General features: G+C 55.6%; 1 protein-coding gene across 1 annotated transcript in view; it reads left to right on the top strand.

Annotated features, from left to right (window-relative positions):
- Positions 1 to 16,275, top strand: part of HCN4 (hyperpolarization activated cyclic nucleotide gated potassium channel 4) — a 48,181-nt gene that overhangs the window by 25,187 nt on the left and 6,719 nt on the right. The window contains exons 2-4 of the mRNA XM_021671380.2: positions 241 to 664; positions 11,754 to 11,915; positions 14,295 to 14,513. Of these exons, the coding sequence (XP_021527055.2) occupies positions 241 to 664; positions 11,754 to 11,915; positions 14,295 to 14,513 (805 nt within the window). The remainder of the gene's footprint in view (positions 1 to 240; positions 665 to 11,753; positions 11,916 to 14,294; positions 14,514 to 16,275) is intronic.

The raw sequence follows: 16,275 nt of genomic DNA, 5'->3' as shown, positions 1-16,275 counted from the left end.
GGTCTGGGGAACTCACAGAAGGGCAGCATGGAGGGTATCCTTAGTGAATGAAGAGCCTCTTACCGTGTCATTCCCTGTGCCAGTCTCCACATCTTGCCCTGGTACCCTTGTGCCTATATTCCTGTCTCGGAACCTCCCAAGACTTCTCTCTCCCAGTTGCTGTCCCTCAGACCTTCCTCCCTTAGTCTGTTACCTGTCCTCTCTCTCCTCCTGGTGACTGACCCCTGTGTCTCTGGGCAGATTTTACTGGGACCTGACCATGCTGCTGCTGATGGTGGGAAACCTGATCATCATTCCTGTGGGCATCACCTTCTTCAAGGATGAGAACACCACACCCTGGATTGTCTTCAATGTGGTGTCAGATACATTCTTCCTCATCGACTTGGTCCTCAACTTCCGCACAGGAATCGTAGTGGAGGACAACACAGAGATCATCCTGGACCCACAGCGGATTAAGATGAAGTACCTGAAAAGTTGGTTCATGGTAGATTTCATTTCCTCCATCCCCGTGGACTACATCTTCCTTATTGTGGAGACACGCATCGACTCGGAGGTCTACAAGACTGCCCGGGCCCTGCGCATCGTCCGCTTCACGAAGATCCTCAGCCTCTTACGTCTCTTACGCCTCTCCCGCCTCATTCGATATATTCACCAGTGGGAAGAGGTGAGTGGTCAGTGCACATCTCTTGGGGGATGGGCCATCCCCTCCAGAGGGGGTGAGGAACTGGCAGGGAACCTCCGATCATTGGGCATGGGCTGTCAGATTGTGGCAGGCACACCTGCTCCAAGAGGACAAATACTAGTAATGTCTTGACCTCTTATCATGTGCTGGATACTTTACATGCAGTATCTCAATGAAGTCCATAACATCTATAAAGGGAACCATATAGGTACATGTATATACTCATTTTTCACATGAAGAAGCAGAGAGACAGAAAGATTAAGTGACTTATACAAGGTTGCACAATTAGTAATTTGTGAACCTGGAATGTGAACTTAAGCTGATCACCTTGAAGAGCCCACCTTGTTAACCACTGCATTATGTTGTGGGGTTTGTAAACCTATAAGCTTGTTGGGGACAGGCAGGGAATGGAGATGGTTTGAAAGGGCCAGTTAGGGGACAGTAGACAGTGTGGTGGATGAGAAGAACTAGAGAACATATCCTCCGTCTGTATTGGGTGGCCTCTGTGCAGCTCCAGCTAATTTTTGTCAAGTAGGAATGGGCGCAGGGTTGCTAGATCTACAGCATTATGAGAAATGGAAGTCTGGATTTTTGTACAAATTTTGTTGTCAACTATCTTAGCTTGGGGTCTTCCTGAGCAGACCCTGAGACAAAGGTTTGCATGAAAGTGATTTTTTGAGGATGCATTCCCAGGAAAAACTGGTAAGGGGCTGGCGGAGAGGGACATGGACAGGCAGGAAGCCAAGCAATGGTTGGACATTGTTGGAGGGCATCCTGTGGAGGGAAGTTTGGCTCAGCCTCACGGGGATCTGGGGACAGTGTGCGCCACATCTTGGAGTTGCCCAATCAGGGCAAGGGAGTTGGGATTTTTCTATCCCCTTACCTGTCAGTCATTGGTTCAGGGCATCACCCTCCCTCAGCACTCACAGTCAAAGCAGTTTCCAGCAGCCTCTGACAAAAGATGCGGCCAGCCGCTGGCTGTAGAGGGTGAAATCACGTGGGCAGGCTGGAGTCTTGTGCTCAGAAACTGTAAAGGATCCTAGGGGCTGTGGACACCGGCTACAGGAGGAAAATAAAACACTGAAAAAGAACTGAGTGGGCCAACTCCGTTCTGAACAAACCTCACTCATCCGTGGGCCGGAGCAGTCGTCTGCAGCAGAGGAGCTAAGGGCCGCACTGGGAGGAAGAGCAGCTGACCTTGCCAAGTGCTTCGGTCTGTGTCTGCCACCCACCCAAGTTACACAACTTGGCAGCAGCGACCGGCCAGCCTGGAGGTCCCACTGTCTCTGTCAGGCAGCCCACCTTGGGGTCGGGCGGTCTGTAGGCTGGACAAGCTTCCATGGAGGGTCATTTCCTGCCCCATCCCTGTGTCACGTGACTGACTTCCCAGCCTCCAGGACCCTGGTTGCCTGGGCAGAAGTTCCCATGCTCAGGACGTGAAGTCCCCACCCCCACCCCCAGCAGCAGCCTGGGCCTTGGCTGGCAGTACCCATGGCTGATGGTAGAGGCACGGGCAGATTCAGGTCAGAGGCATCATGAACACACATGCCACAGGAGAAGTGTGTGCACCAGTTTGGCAGTGTCACTCCATGGCAGAAATTCTCTTTGGCTTGGAAAATTTGCATTACTTATGCTGACAGAGAGGGGCCATGACTTCCCCAAGGTCATGCAGTTAGACCTCTGGTAGAACTGGGGCAGAATCCAGCTAGCTCTCTTGGCCCCCAGCATATAGTGTGGGCTGTCCCTGTCTGGTGAGTGGAATGGCATATTTAAGACCCGAGTTAAAATCCCAGCTCCACACTGCCTAGCTTGTAGCTTTGGGTCCACTTTGCCTCTCTGTGCCTCCGTCTCTTTATCTGCAAAATGGGTATAAGTAGTACCTGGTGTTTATAAAGTCTTAGCATGAACCCCAGTGCAGAAGAACTGTTTAATATATGTCCCTTTTGGCCAGGCGTGGTGACTCACACCTGTAATCCTAGCACTTTGGGAGGCCGAGATGGGTGGATTGCTTGAGACTAGGAGTTCAAAACCAGTTTGGCCAACATGGTGAAACCCTGTCTCTACTAAAAATACAAAAAAATTAACCAGGCATGGTGGCGGGTGCCTGTAATCCCAGCTACTCAGAAGGCCAAGGTAGGAGAATTGCTTGAACCCAGGAGGTAGAGGTTGCAGTGAGCTGAGATTGTACCACTGCACTCCAGCCTGGGCAACAAGAGTGAAACTCCATCTCAAAAAATACATATGTATGCGTGTCTGTAGAAATATATATATATATCCCTCTCCACCCAGTTGTCTTAATAGCATTTCCTTGGTTCTTCACACCTCGCTGGCAAGAGAAACAGGGCAAGGTTGATTATCCCCATATGTCAAGTGAGGAAACTGAGGATCAGAAAGGCCAGCTGCCCCAGTTGTAGGGATTTTGGCCTGGGCTTCCTGTCTCCCGGTTCCGTGCCCTTCCCGCTTTCTTGGATGGAAGGGGAATGACTTTGATTCTATTACTATTCCCTCTCATGGCTGGGGTGCCTCCATAGGGACTGGACTTCATTCAGTCTAGCCAGTGCTTGCTGGGCACCCACCCATGCTGTCCTGGGTGGGCGCTGGAATCAAAGGACCAGGATGACTGCTGGTGGAGAGTGGGAGGCAGTGGCCGGGGAGGAGATCTATGTGACAGGTCAAGTTGGAGGTGCCTATGGGACAGAGTTGTGCACAGATGTGGCAGGTGGTCTGAGCTGAGGGCTGAGAGGGGACAGTGGCTCTGGAGGGTGGTGGCTGGGTCCACTCTGAGGGGCTGTGAAGGAAGGATGGAGGCATGTTTCCCCTCACACCCCGACACGCTTTTTTCCTTGTTTCCATCTCAGATGGAAATGTGGGACCAGGTTGGCTGCCTCAGACCCCGAGAAACCCCCACCCTTCTGTGTCTCTCAGACCCACAGCTAGACTGTCATGGAAAGCAGAGACATGCCAGGTCTTTCCCTCCTCTGGCATCCATTTGTGTCTCCAGGCCTCAGCCCTACCCCAGGGGCCAACCTTACTTCTCCAGGGCCTGGGGGCTCTGGTCTTTTGTAGGATTTGGTAGAGATGCCAGTGGCTGCGCAGGGTGAGTCCTAGGGCGAAGCTAAGCTTGTCTTTCACATTCCCGTGTTATGCATCCTGGGAGCTCAGGCCCGGGGCTCCTGTCCCCACTGCCAGCCTGGCCTGGCCACCCTCTGGGCCACCCAGAACTGGTCAGGCACTGGTCCTGGCCTTTCTGTTGGGGAGGCAGAGGCCCCAGGAGGCCTTGGGTCAGGCCTCTGAACTGGATGTGCCGCCCCATCTCATGGGCAGGAAGGAGATCCCAGGAGGCCAGATGGATGACTCTCGCCCTTCCACACACACCCTTATCTCTCCTACCAGCTGGGGAGAAAATTGCTTTGAGCTAGTTTCTGCCGGGCACACCGCCCAGCCTAGGGCTCTCACTGAACCTCTGGTAATGGGTTGGGGTTTCCCAGCTGGCCCCAGGAACCCTGTCTCAGGACCATAACAGGCCACTCCAGCCCAGGGGCTTCTCCCCGCTCCGCCTGGCCCAGAGGCAGCAGCAGAAAGACCCTTTGAAGCCCTAGGTCCATATGAGAGCTGGGGAGAGTATTCAGTACAGAAAACCCTGCCCTAATCTCCTCTTTCAAGTCCCTCTGTGAGTCTCTTTCCTCCTTTGGGCCTCAGTTTCCCCACTTGCCAGGTACATGCTGATGTTCTCTGAAGCTGTGGCTCCCTGGGGCCAGTCCCCGGCGCCCATCTCCCTTGGCGAAATTTATGTTAGCGGATCCTGAAGACCCTGTGGTAGCTCACAGGGCGTGAAGGAGGATGCCCTGGGGTGGGGCTGGAGAGCTTACCTCCCACAGACTGGGGAAAGCTCGCCCCAGGCCGCTACCTGGTGAAGCTGCAAGAAGCTAGGCCCTCGTCCCCAAGCTTCCACTGCCTCCCCCGGCCGGGCCCAGACCAAGCCCCCAGGAGATCCCCCAAGTGCTGGTGGCAGTCAGGCAGTCTTGCGAGTCAGCGTAGGTGGAGTGGTCTAGGGCAGGTATGGGCCACCATCTTGGATGCCAGCCTCTGCCTCCATCCTGGGTGATCTGGGTCAGCAGACTCCCTCCCTAGCCTCTCCAGCCACGTCTCCTCCCTCCCTCCGAGGTGTGAGCTTTTTCCAGGCAGAGAGGCTATTGTTAGAAACCATGGTTACCCCTCTTTGGATGTTACCCTGCAAGGCCCAGCACTCCAGTGACCCATCCCAGAAGCTTCTTCTCTCCCTCGGCAGCCTGAAATAGCCAAAGAGGGGCTGGAGGCAGGAGGCCAGCCGGGGCCGCTGTGTGGCCTCTGATGAGTACCCTCCTCCGGTGGGCCCCGATTGCCTCATCTCAGAATCAGGTGCTCGGCATCTGCGAAAAGTGGAGATGACGCGGAGGAGTGGTCCTAGGGCGTGGGTCCCGGCCCTGTCTCCTGCGCCCAGGAAGGGACCCAGCGTGACCCTCAGTGCAGCTGCCATCAGGCTGCACCCGGGATGCATATGCACCAGCTGCTCCGCCAGGCCTGGGGTTGCCGTCTTCAACACAGACACTTGTTCTTGAGACACAGGTGGAAGTTGGTTGTTCTTCCATGAGGAGAAAATGAATCCACAGGAGGGGATTCAATCAGGTCCCAGGAAGAGGCCTTGGTGGAAACGGCAGCAGCCTGACCTCCAATTTCTGGTCTCTCCTCAAGACTGAGAAATCAACTCTTTGTTTGGAGGGCTAGGAAAGAGGGAAAGAAAGGAACAAACATGTCCTGAGTGCCTACCCTGTGCCAGTGGTGGCTATGATCTCACCTGACCCCCATGATAGCCCTGAGAGCTGGCAATTACTGACCCATTCCACAGCTGAGGAAACTGAGGCTTGGGGTGGAAAAGGCAGTTTCCACCCACAGTGGAAGATGTGTGCCTCTGTCCTTGCACTGCAGTTGAGAAACTGCAGAAGGACTGAGAGCAGGGCTTCCCCAAGTGCTGCGTGTGGCAGAGCGAGCTGCCCAGACCGCCTGCCTGGCAGGGCCTGAAGGGGCCTGGAAATGAAGGTGCTCAATCCCTGAAGTCAGAACCAACATCATAAGAAAGAGTTTTAATGAAATATAAAGAGCAAGGCAAATATTTGCCTGGTGCAGCTGACTCTCGGGTAGCCTGTGGCCCCAGCCAACAGTGGGGGGACACCAGTGTTTAGCAGCCTCTCCCAGCAACGTCCAGCCTTGCTCTCAGCAACCACCTCCTGGGTGCCAGAGAGTGGTGCAGGTGAGGTGAGTGTCCTCAGATCTAGGGCACCCCCTAGCCTGAATGGATGTGCCCCCATCAGCTCTTCCCAGGCAGCTCAGATTGGCAGGGTTGGTGCTCTAGCTTTGTGGTGTCTGCAAACCATCTGCAACACGCCCCTCCAGCCCTCCCACCTGCACCCACCACCCCAGTGCCCGCAGCCGTCCTCACTGCAGTCCCAGGCTTCACCACCACCATGCTCTCAGTAGGACACGGAAGTCTGCGTCCCCTGCAGGAGAAGGCACCTTGCTTCTTCCCACAGGGACAGGGGCGGTTCCCTATGGACTGCCATCTGCCCAGAGCGGGTGCCTTTTAGTTCTTCAGATGTCTATACTAGCAGGAGCCCTGCCTACCACCATTCTTGTCACTGTCATCGTCGCCTCCACCCTCACTGCGAAGCCCTTCTCAGCTCCTGAAGCCTTACCACATGCTCTGTGCCATGTTCATTGCTGAGATCACGGTACAGGCAAAATTAGACAAGGACCCGATCTTGGAAGAAAAGGAGTGATGAAAAGAGAAACAAAGGTGATGCAGAAGGAAAGGAGGTCATTGCAGGAAAAGGCACGCCCCTCTTTAAGGCCCGGCGTCATCTGTCCAGAAGAGCAGTCGTTGTGGTCTGGGACTCTTTCTAGCATGGCCGGAGGCTTTCTTAAGCTCCCATATGGTACCCACTCATTCTTTTAGACATATGTACATTTATTCAGGCAATCAGCAGATATTTCTGATGCCTGCTTGTGCTAAGCATGGAGGAACACAGAAGTGAGAAATGGAGAAGAGCCCTGCCTCGCGCAGCAGCACACAAGTCGGTGAATGTCATTTCAGATGGTGAGAACTCCAGGAAGGAAATATATCAGGGTGAAGAGTCATGGTGAGAATGGGAAGGGAGGGCCCTTGGCTGTGTGACACACGGGGATCCAGTGTCCTTCCTTCCCATGGAAGTGGCTTCTGAGCCCAGACAGGATGACAAGAAGGAGCTGGAGGCAACGCGCAGGCAGATGGAAGATCAAGCCCTGTACCGAGGCCCTGGGGTAAGCGCGAACTGGCCTGAGGCTTTAAGGACATCTAGAAGGCCACTGTGGCCAGAGATGGCTTGGGGCAGAGTCGGGGAGGCCAGTAGTTGGGGACCAGGACGCAGAGGGCCACAGTTGGCAGTTGGAACATATTCACTCCCCAGCAGTGGGGAGTCATTGGAAGGTTTATGGTAAGAGAGTGACATCGTCTGATTTATGTCTCCAAGAGGACTTTCTAGCTGCTTGGTTGAGAATGGCTTGGAGGGGTGGGAAGCCTCATCAAGTGGTTGGGGCCATTATCTTGGGGGTGTTTAGATTGGGGTCATATTGGGATTGGAGGGAAGTAGATGGCTTTGAGATGTCCACTTAGGCAGTGGAGCCTAAAGGACCCGGATTGCTGGTGGATGGGATGTGGGGAGGGGTGAGAGACTCATGGCTGGCTGGTGGGGTTTTGTCACAGCCTCACGAATGGCGACACCAGCTGTGAGATGGAAACAGTTTTTGGATGATGTGTCCATGTAGAGATAGACGGGAGACAGCTGGACATATGAGCCCACGTATGTCACTCTTAGAGTCCACCTGTGTCTCAGGCATGACAGAAGCAAGGAACTGGGGGTGTCCCAGGGCTCGAAAGGAGCACAGGGAAGTTGACCTTCATCAGAGGAGGAGCATTGCCAAGCTCCACAGCCTCTTGTGATGGGGGCAACACAGTTGCATCCTGGGGAGCCCCTCAGCCAGGGAGACCCCACTCAGGGTGCTTCCAGAGATGCCCTAGACTTTGATACCCTCAGCAGCTAAAGAAACCTTCAGCAGAATTCCTGCTGCCGGGGTGGGAGGAGAACGGCGTGCTTATGGCTGTGGGCTCTGCCACCAGCTGTGCTGTCCAGCCCCACAGCAACATCTGGGCTGGGGGTGCTCACAGCCTGGACCAGCCTCTCTCCTGACCTCCCCGGTGTGCCCTGCTTGGCTTCCTCTGTTGCTGGGTTTCTACACACGTGTTCCCGAGTCCCTTTCCTGGGTGTGGCTTCCTTCCCCAGCCAGATTGTGAGCTCTGGGCAAGCAAGGGCGAGACGTTCCTCCCTGACCCCCATATGGAGGGGGACTTTCTTGGGCACTGACACAGGCTGACTTCCAGGAGGCATGGCATAGACATTTGGGTCCCTCTGAGGGCACTGCCCCAAGCCCCAGGGAAGAAGGGCCCCGCTGGCCCACACTCCAGAGGGCTCCTCTCCCCACAGTGAGGAGTCTGGTGGGGGGCGCTCTTTGCAACTCTTGACCACACTTGGGTACCCTGCATTCCTGGCACAGACACCTCTAAGCTTGCTGCCAGGGCCTGTGCAGGCCCCTCCCAGGCTGTGCCCTGAGGGGACCATCCTGCCTCTGTGCCCACCCCTTGACCCACTTACAAGTGACTGTTCACAGGAGTGGCATGGATGTGGCTTGGCTGTGGGCCAGGGTCCCCCACTGGGGGGCACAGTCAGGGAAGAGAAGGGAGGTGGGGTGTGCTCTGGTGTGATTTTCTAAGAGTTCTCATTTCAAGCCTGGCCCTCCAGGGCACCATGATGATGCCTTCTGTCAAGGTAGGAGGATAGAATATATTTCCTTTAACAGTCTGTTGGCTTGACTTACGACTTTAAATATCCAAATCTGTGGCTTGTGGAACTTGATTTGCCTCTTGTCCTGGACTCTCCAACGCTGGGGCAGGCCTGCCTCATTACCCCAGCTCAGCACTCGGCCGCGTGCGTCAGGGAGGCTGCCGTCCTGTCCCCACGGGCCCCTGTCCGTGCCTCCAGCGCCCTTGGCCTCCTGCACCACTTTCCCCTCTGTGGCAGAGGGCTGGGTTCTGAAGGCTGCCGTCTCAGTCAGCTCGGCCTGCAACAACACGAACACCAGAGGCCGTGGGGCTGAAATACCAGAGGCCGTGGGGCTGAAACAACAAACACTGCTTCCCACACCTCTGGAGGCTGGAAGTCTGGGTTGAGAGTCTCAGCACGGGGGCTTCTGGTGAGTCCTTTTTTTCCTGACTTGTAGACGGCTGCCTTCTCTCTGTGCCCTCACAGGACAAAGAGTGACCATCTCCGTCTGGTCTCTTTATAAGGGCATCCATCCCACTCATGAGGGTGCCAACTTCATGACTTGATGACCTTCCGAAGGTCTTATCTCCAAATGCCATCACATCAGGGGTTAGGATTTCAACATAGGACTTTGGGAGGGACACAGACGTTTAGTCCCAGCAGCTGGGAAGTGAAGGAGCTTAATAATAATGACCCCAGCCTGTTTCTATGGTGGGTGTGCCCAGAGCACTTTCCTAGCTAGTTTAATTCACAAGCAGCCTTGCAAAGCCGGGGACAGATGTCTAGCTTGTTTGAGTTGGGGAGGCTGAGGTGGTGTGGTGGGGAGGTGGGTGCAGAGGATGGCCGGCTCTGAGACTGACTGGTCCTGTGTCGCTCACCCTCCCCAAACCTCTGGTGTCTTAGCTCAGACACCAGGGGGTTGGGCAAGCTGGGGAGCTAGTGGCATCCTGGTCAACCAAGGCAAAAAGGTTAGGATTTGCTCAAGGTCACGGACATGTCAAGTTCACCTAAGTGTTATGGAGGCAAAAGTGGGATCTTCCCCTAGGCTCGTGCTGGGGGCTCTGGTGCTCAGGGACCTCTGGGGAGAGCCTCAGGGCCTCAAGATCTAGGTCCCTGAGCACAGCCGCAGAGAATGGACCAGAGACCCCAGCTTCATACTCAGATCTGCTCTGCGTCCCAGACCCAGGCCCCAGCCCAGCCACAGACCAGCCTGCCCTCCAGCGCCCATCATTCCTTCCAGGCCATGGCAGAGGCTGAGCGCTGTCGATTCAGTCAGGAGCTCAGACGCTGACAGCCCCAGAGCTGGTCTGTGCCCCAGTGGTGCTGGGCTGCAGGGCACACAGCGCCGTCCAATCATCGCACTGAATGCAGGGCCTGGGGAGGTGAGAAGCTGGGAAGTCCCGCCTGGTCTTGGGTCCAGCTTGCTCTGTGAATCTGGGTATATCATTCAGCCACTTTGGGTTTGCGTTGTTTTATCCACAAAACGGAACTACTGAGAGCTACCTTTCCTCACTAGGTTAATCTAATATCTAATATGGTGGCTACAGGCCTCAGAATCGGGCAGACCTGGCTACAACATCTGGCCCTTCCACTGCCACCGTCATCTTGGGCAAGTTCCTTTATTCTCTGAGCCTTGGTATACAATGGATGAACAAAATCTTCAGCAAAGGACGTTTGTGAGTTTAAATAGAGGATGGCTGTGGAATTTCATGTCCACAGTCAGGTGTGGCACTGTTGTCCCCTCTGTGACCAGGGCCGTGGGGAAATGATGGGACAGGCTTAAGCTACCACACCCCACGAACCTTTCACTGCTCACTTCATCCCAAAAAGACTCCCAGCTTTGCAGCTGGAACACTTGGGGTCATGCCCTTGATGGGGGCCACAGGCGGGCGTGACTGCAGGTGATGGGCTGTGGACAAAAGTCATTCATCTCTGGTCACTAGTATCAGAATATCCTGCCAGTAGCTATAGGGCTGGAGCTGGAAGACCAGCAGACAGGGGCTGACATTTCTAGGCTCTGTCTCTTTGGGCCTAGTTTCTACATCTGAAATGGGCTTAAACTAGGTTTCTGTGGCTTTGGACTCAACCCCCCTCCAAGACAGATGTCTTTGCCTGGAAATAGTATGGAGGGGTCAGAATGGGGGTTAGGTGGCTAGACCCGTTCCAAAGTCTCCTGGGCCACAGAAGCCAGGCCAGAACTTCCAGAGACTTTGCTCTAGACTTGCCTCCACCTCTCCATCCCCTACTGCCCTGTCACTAAGGAGACCCCAGCATGGTAGCTTTGGAGGTGGGTGGGGACATGCCCACCTTGGCCCTTCCCAGCTACAGTGCAGCACCCACTCAGAGCTGCAGGAATGGAGAGGAGCTGATGGCGGTGGTTGGCGTTGAGGGTGCTGTAAAGGAGAGTATCACCCCAAAGACGTATTAACCAATCATGAAGATTAATTATTAATCACAACTTTTTAATTAATAATGGTTTGTAATTTATTGAACAGTCCTCTACCCATTACTAAGCACTTTATATGTATAATTTAATCCTTTTGACAACCCACTCAGATAAGAATTTTTATCACCATTTTCCAGATGAGAAAACATGATCGGAGAGGTTCAAAGTTATATAGCTAGGAACTGGGTAAGACCCGGGCTTGGGATCAAGGTCTGCCTGAACTTGGGACCTGAGCCTGCGCTGCTTACTCTGCAGTTCCGTGGCTGCCCTGTGTGGGTCCTGAGAATTTAGTGATAGATTTAGGGAAACACGCCCCTGGCATGTCTGCACACCTTGGTTCCCTGAGGAGCCTCAGGCTGGTGGGCTTTTCTCCCTGGTGTCCTCACATCCCAGGCAAGCTGAAGAAGTGGCTTCTCTGCCCGCTTCTGGGCTGCATGGGGCTCCAGGTGTCCTTCCACATGTCCTGAATGGCTAGACCTTTCAGGAAGATCCCCCCCGACCATCTGTACAGATGCCAGGAGATGTCCCTCTGAGACCCTGCAGCCTGCAGTTTTCCTCTTCCGAGGCCTGGAGTGATGCCCTCCCACCCCACCCCCAACCTGGACTTGCACCGAGCAGGTGCCCTGCGGAGTCTGTGCAGAGCGATGCCCGCCAGCAGCTGCAGGGCAGGGAAAGGGGCCGCTGCCCCTCCTGGCCGCTCACCTATCCCGGCCAACCTCTCTTTTTCTGCTGGCAGATCTTCCATATGACGTACGACCTGGCCAGCGCTGTGGTGCGCATTGTGAATCTCATCGGCATGATGCTTCTGCTCTGCCACTGGGACGGCTGCTTGCAGTTCCTGGTGCCCATGCTGCAGGACTTCCCTGACGACTGCTGGGTGTCCATCAACAACATGGTGGTGAGTGCACCCAGCACGGCCCTCTCTCTGGGCCATAGACGGGCTCTCCAGAGGTAGGGAGGTGAGATGTGGGCTTGGAACTTCTGAGTTCCAGCATGTAGGAGCTGAGTGCTGCCCGGTGCTTAGGGGCACATAGCTCTACCCGGTGTAGGCCCAATCGTGTGCTGCCAGTCCAGGAATCCAGTCACAGCTCTGTGTTGGGAACTGGTATCTCCACCTTCTCACAGCCTCCATTGCAACTGTGAGCCTCAATATTTGGCCTCGATTTTGCCCAGGGAGACTAAGACCTGGGCATCCTTGGGTTGTATCAGGTGTGGCAACGCCAGCTGGCAGCACCTGCCCTCTTGCCTCTGCCCCCTAGAAGCCAAGTCCTTAAAAACTGAGCCTGAGGCTGGGTGCAGTGGCTCGTACCAGTAATCCCAGCACTTTGGGAGGCCGAGGCAGGAGGATCGCTTCAAACCAGGAATTGGAAACCAGCCTGAGCAACATAAGGAGACCCCTGACTCTACGAAAAATAAATGCAATTAATTTTTTAAAAATTAGCCGGCTGTGGTGGCAAGCACGTGTGTCTGCTATACAGGAGGATCTTGAGCTCACTTGCACTCCAGCCTGGATGACAGAGCAAGATCCTGTCTCAAAATGAATAAATACATAAAAATTTAAAAAAATAGAGCCCAAGAAAACAGACGCCTTCGAGGGTACTATTCAGAGCCCACACAGGCTCCCAGAATCATGCGTGGCCACTTTCTACTCCAGCAGAGCTGGGCTGCCCCCATCCGCCAGCATATCCTGGTCCCAGGTGGAGTCCCAATGGGGAGGGCAGGCAGGATGGAGCCTGACCCCACCCTATTCCTACAACCCTGCAAGTGGGTCAGGCTGCAGGAGAGAAGTTGGACTTAGGACCTCGGAAGCCACAGGGCAGAGTTTCCAGTCCCCCTGTGGATGAGCTGGGCTCCAGGCAGGACGGAAGACACCCTGGAGCTGTGAGCCTTTCTCTGTCTCTGGTGGACCCCTGCCTCTCCCAGGCTCCCTCCCAGTCAGTTTGGTTTGGTTTGAAGGCAAATTCCCAGGGCCCCAGGGGAGGAAGAATTGGTTTTGAAAGAGGCGAAAGAGACCCTGAGGCTTCTTTCAGCATCTAACAGGCCTTTACAAAACAGCCTTTTGATGAGCTAAGTGTAAATGAATCGGCCATATGGATTGAATTCTGGGTTCCCAGAGGCTCAGCAGTAAAGCCCGGAAGCCCTGACTGGAGGCCGCTGGGGGCCTGCCCCGGTTCCCCAAGGCTGGGAACCCAGGCTCCTTCCACCCCTGGGGATCAGCCTTGCTGGCCCCCACTCCAGTCTAGACTGAGCCACCAGACCCAAGGAACCAGCTCAGCTCTGTTCAGGGCAGTCTGGGTGACCTTGAATGTGGCTTGAGGCTCACAGGCTCCTGGGCCTTTCCCCGGGGGCTGGGCCTCCAGCTGGTGCTCTGTGAGCCTGGGTAGGCTTCTGGACTGTGGCGCATGCATCTGCCCTGTGAGCAGAAAGACACCAGGGAGGTGGCCGGTGCTGGCATCTGTCTGGTTCAACTGGCCTTCATTTGGGGCAATGTCCTCTCTGTTTGAGGATGGCAGGCCCACACATGCACTAAATTCAAGAGATGGCCCTTCCGGTCCCAGTGTTCCCACGCTGAGCCTTCCTTGAGACACCGACTGGCTTTGTAGACAAAAATAGCCAAGAGCTTCCCTCCTCCTGTCCCCACGCCTTGTGTGTTCCAGAGAGTTTGCCTTGGGGGTAGTGGGAGGAGAACTGGTGGCCGCAGTCCTGGCAGAGGCGGGCAGGGTTCCTGCAGGAGGCCAGTTAGCTCACAGCGTTGACTTTTGCTCACCCAAAATGAGGACAGTGTTTTTCGGCTGAGTCTGCCGGAGCTTGTCCCCCCAGGGGAAGCATATCTGGTTTTATAATTGAGGTCAGTGGGGAAATGGGCTTCACTTGGCCGCTGTTTAGGGGGTGGGGACGGAGCTGTTTTAGCAAGGGCAGGACAGCAGGGTGGCTCAGCCCCGGGCCTTTGCTACCCAGCCAGGAAGCGCCAAGCTGACACACGGGGGCCAGAGATGGGGTTAGGAGCTGGCTCCCATACCTTTACTGGGGCTTCCAGTCCGATCCCTGACCCCACTGCAAGAGGAAGGTGCAAGTGGGGGACTCGCTGGCAGCACAGGCTGCCTCTGAGGGCCTCCTGCCCCTCACCCAGGGCTTTCAGCCAACAGCAAGTTCGGGGAGCCCTGGGCCCAGCCACTAAGAAAGTTAGGTTGAGGGGAGGAGGTGGCAGGGCCTTCTCTTGCTAGTGAGAAGGACCTTCCCTCTCATCCGTTGCTCCCACCCGTCCGTCTGTCCACAGAACAACTCCTGGGGGAAGCAGTACTCCTACGCGCTCTTCAAGGCCATGAGCCACATGCTCTGCATCGGCTATGGGCGGCAGGCACCGGTGGGCATGTCCGACGTCTGGCTCACCATGCTCAGCATGATTGTGGGTGCCACCTGCTACGCCATGTTCATCGGCCACGCCACTGCCCTCATCCAGTCCCTGGACTCCTCCCGGCGCCAGTACCAGGAAAAGGTAGGCCCACCCAGGGAGGACCCGCACATGGGTCCCTCCTCCACTGGACAGGGGCTGGGCCTCCACCTCACAGCCTCCTTCTGTCTGGGCCCCGGTGCTGTGGTTTCACCACCTGGCCCCACAGGCTGTGCGTCCATCTTTGCGCAGTGGGGCCCGTGTGGCATCAGCATCCCCACCTCATCTCTCTGCTCCAGGAGGTTTATTTCATGCCTCCCTGGACACCCCGCGCCCCTCCTGTCTGTAATGAAAAGTCTGCCCAGCCCTCTCCACTCCAAGCCGCCACTCTTCCCAGATGCTCAGGCCAGAGACTAGGAGCCTCTCTGTCATCAGTGCCTACCTCAAAGCCACGGCTCCTTCTCTGCATCCCAGCCACCCTCCCCGGTCACCAGCTTCATCTCTCCCTGGGGTCTCAACAGCAGCCCCTTCACCACAGAGAATGAGTCCCGTGGCCCGGAGTCAGGCCGCCTGGGTCCTGCCCCAGCTTCGCCGCCACCGAGCTCTGAGTGTGGGCCTGCACCTCCACAGCTCGGGTCCTGTTTCCTCATCTGCAGGGCGGGGGCGGTACTGGGTGTCAGGCCATGGGGGTTTCGAGTAAGCTCCCCCAGGTTTATCAGCTAAGCAGGTTCTGCCCTGGCACCTTGCACTGCACACCTCACACAGCAGTTGGAGCGGCATCTAAAACACATCAGCCTGATCCTATTAAAACTCTTCCAGGACTTCACATTGCTCTGAAGATGTAGATTAACTCCTAAGTGTGTTTCCCCAGCCTGGCATCTAAGGGTCATAACTGGGGCTCTGCTGTCATGCCTAGCTCCCGCCCTGGGCCCTGCACCCTTTATTCCAGCCTGGCCAGACCTCTCTCCCCATGCCCACTCCTGCCGCTGGGCCCAGACACGGGCTTTCACCCGCAGCTCTCCTGCCCCCTCTCCACCTGACACCCTCTCCATGTCCAGCCTCACCTCTTAGAGAAGCCTTCTTTCCTTCTGAGACGGAGTCTTACTCTCTCCCAGGCTGAAGTACAGTGGCATGATCTCAGGCCAGGTATCTAGGACCAGGCATCAGGACGAGCATGAACATAGGTGTGGTGGCAGAGAAATTAGCCTGGCTGGAACTCAGGGCCCTGAGTTAGAAGGAAGCAGACCGGAGGGGAGGTAGAGAAGGCATTGAGCTACAAATGTCAGGGCGTAGCCCAGGCCCAGGTGAAGGATCGTTCTGGAGCCAGCACCAGGGACCAGCCTGTGACTGGGGTGGGGCTCAGCATGTGAGTGCGGTCAGGGCTCTGTGTGTGACCAAGGCTAGGATTTAGTCTGGGGTCAGGATCAGGGATTAGTTTAGAAAAAGCGTATGGGGCTGGGTGCGGTAGCTCACGCCTATAATCCCAACACTTTGGGAGGCTGAGGCAGGCAGATCACCTGAGGTCAAGAGTTCAAGACCAGACTGGCCAACATGGGGAAACCTCGTCTCTACTGCAAAAAAAAAAAAAAAAAAAAAAATTAGCTGGGCGTGGTGGTGAGTGCCTGTAGTCCCAGCTACTCAGGGAGGCTGAGGCAGGAGAATTGCTTGAAACCAGGAGGCCAGCACTGCAGTGAGCCAAGATTGTGGCACTGCACTCCATCCTGGGTGACAGATGGAGACTCCATCTCAAAAAAAAAGAAAGAAAGAAAGAAAAAGGAAAAGGGTCTGGGAGGCTGGGCATGGTGGCTCGTGCCTGTAATCTCAGCACTTTGAGAGGCTGAGGTGGGCTAATCTCTTGAGCCCAGGA

This window comes from Aotus nancymaae, unplaced genomic scaffold (assembly GCF_030222135.1).
Source record: "Aotus nancymaae isolate 86718 unplaced genomic scaffold, 86718_ANA_hifiasm-v0.15.2.pri h1tg000003l, whole genome shotgun sequence".
NCBI classification, from domain to species: Eukaryota; Metazoa; Chordata; class Mammalia; order Primates; family Aotidae; genus Aotus; species Aotus nancymaae.
The sequence above is the reverse complement of the archived record's forward strand: the minus strand, read 5'-3'. Positions and strand labels throughout refer to the sequence as shown.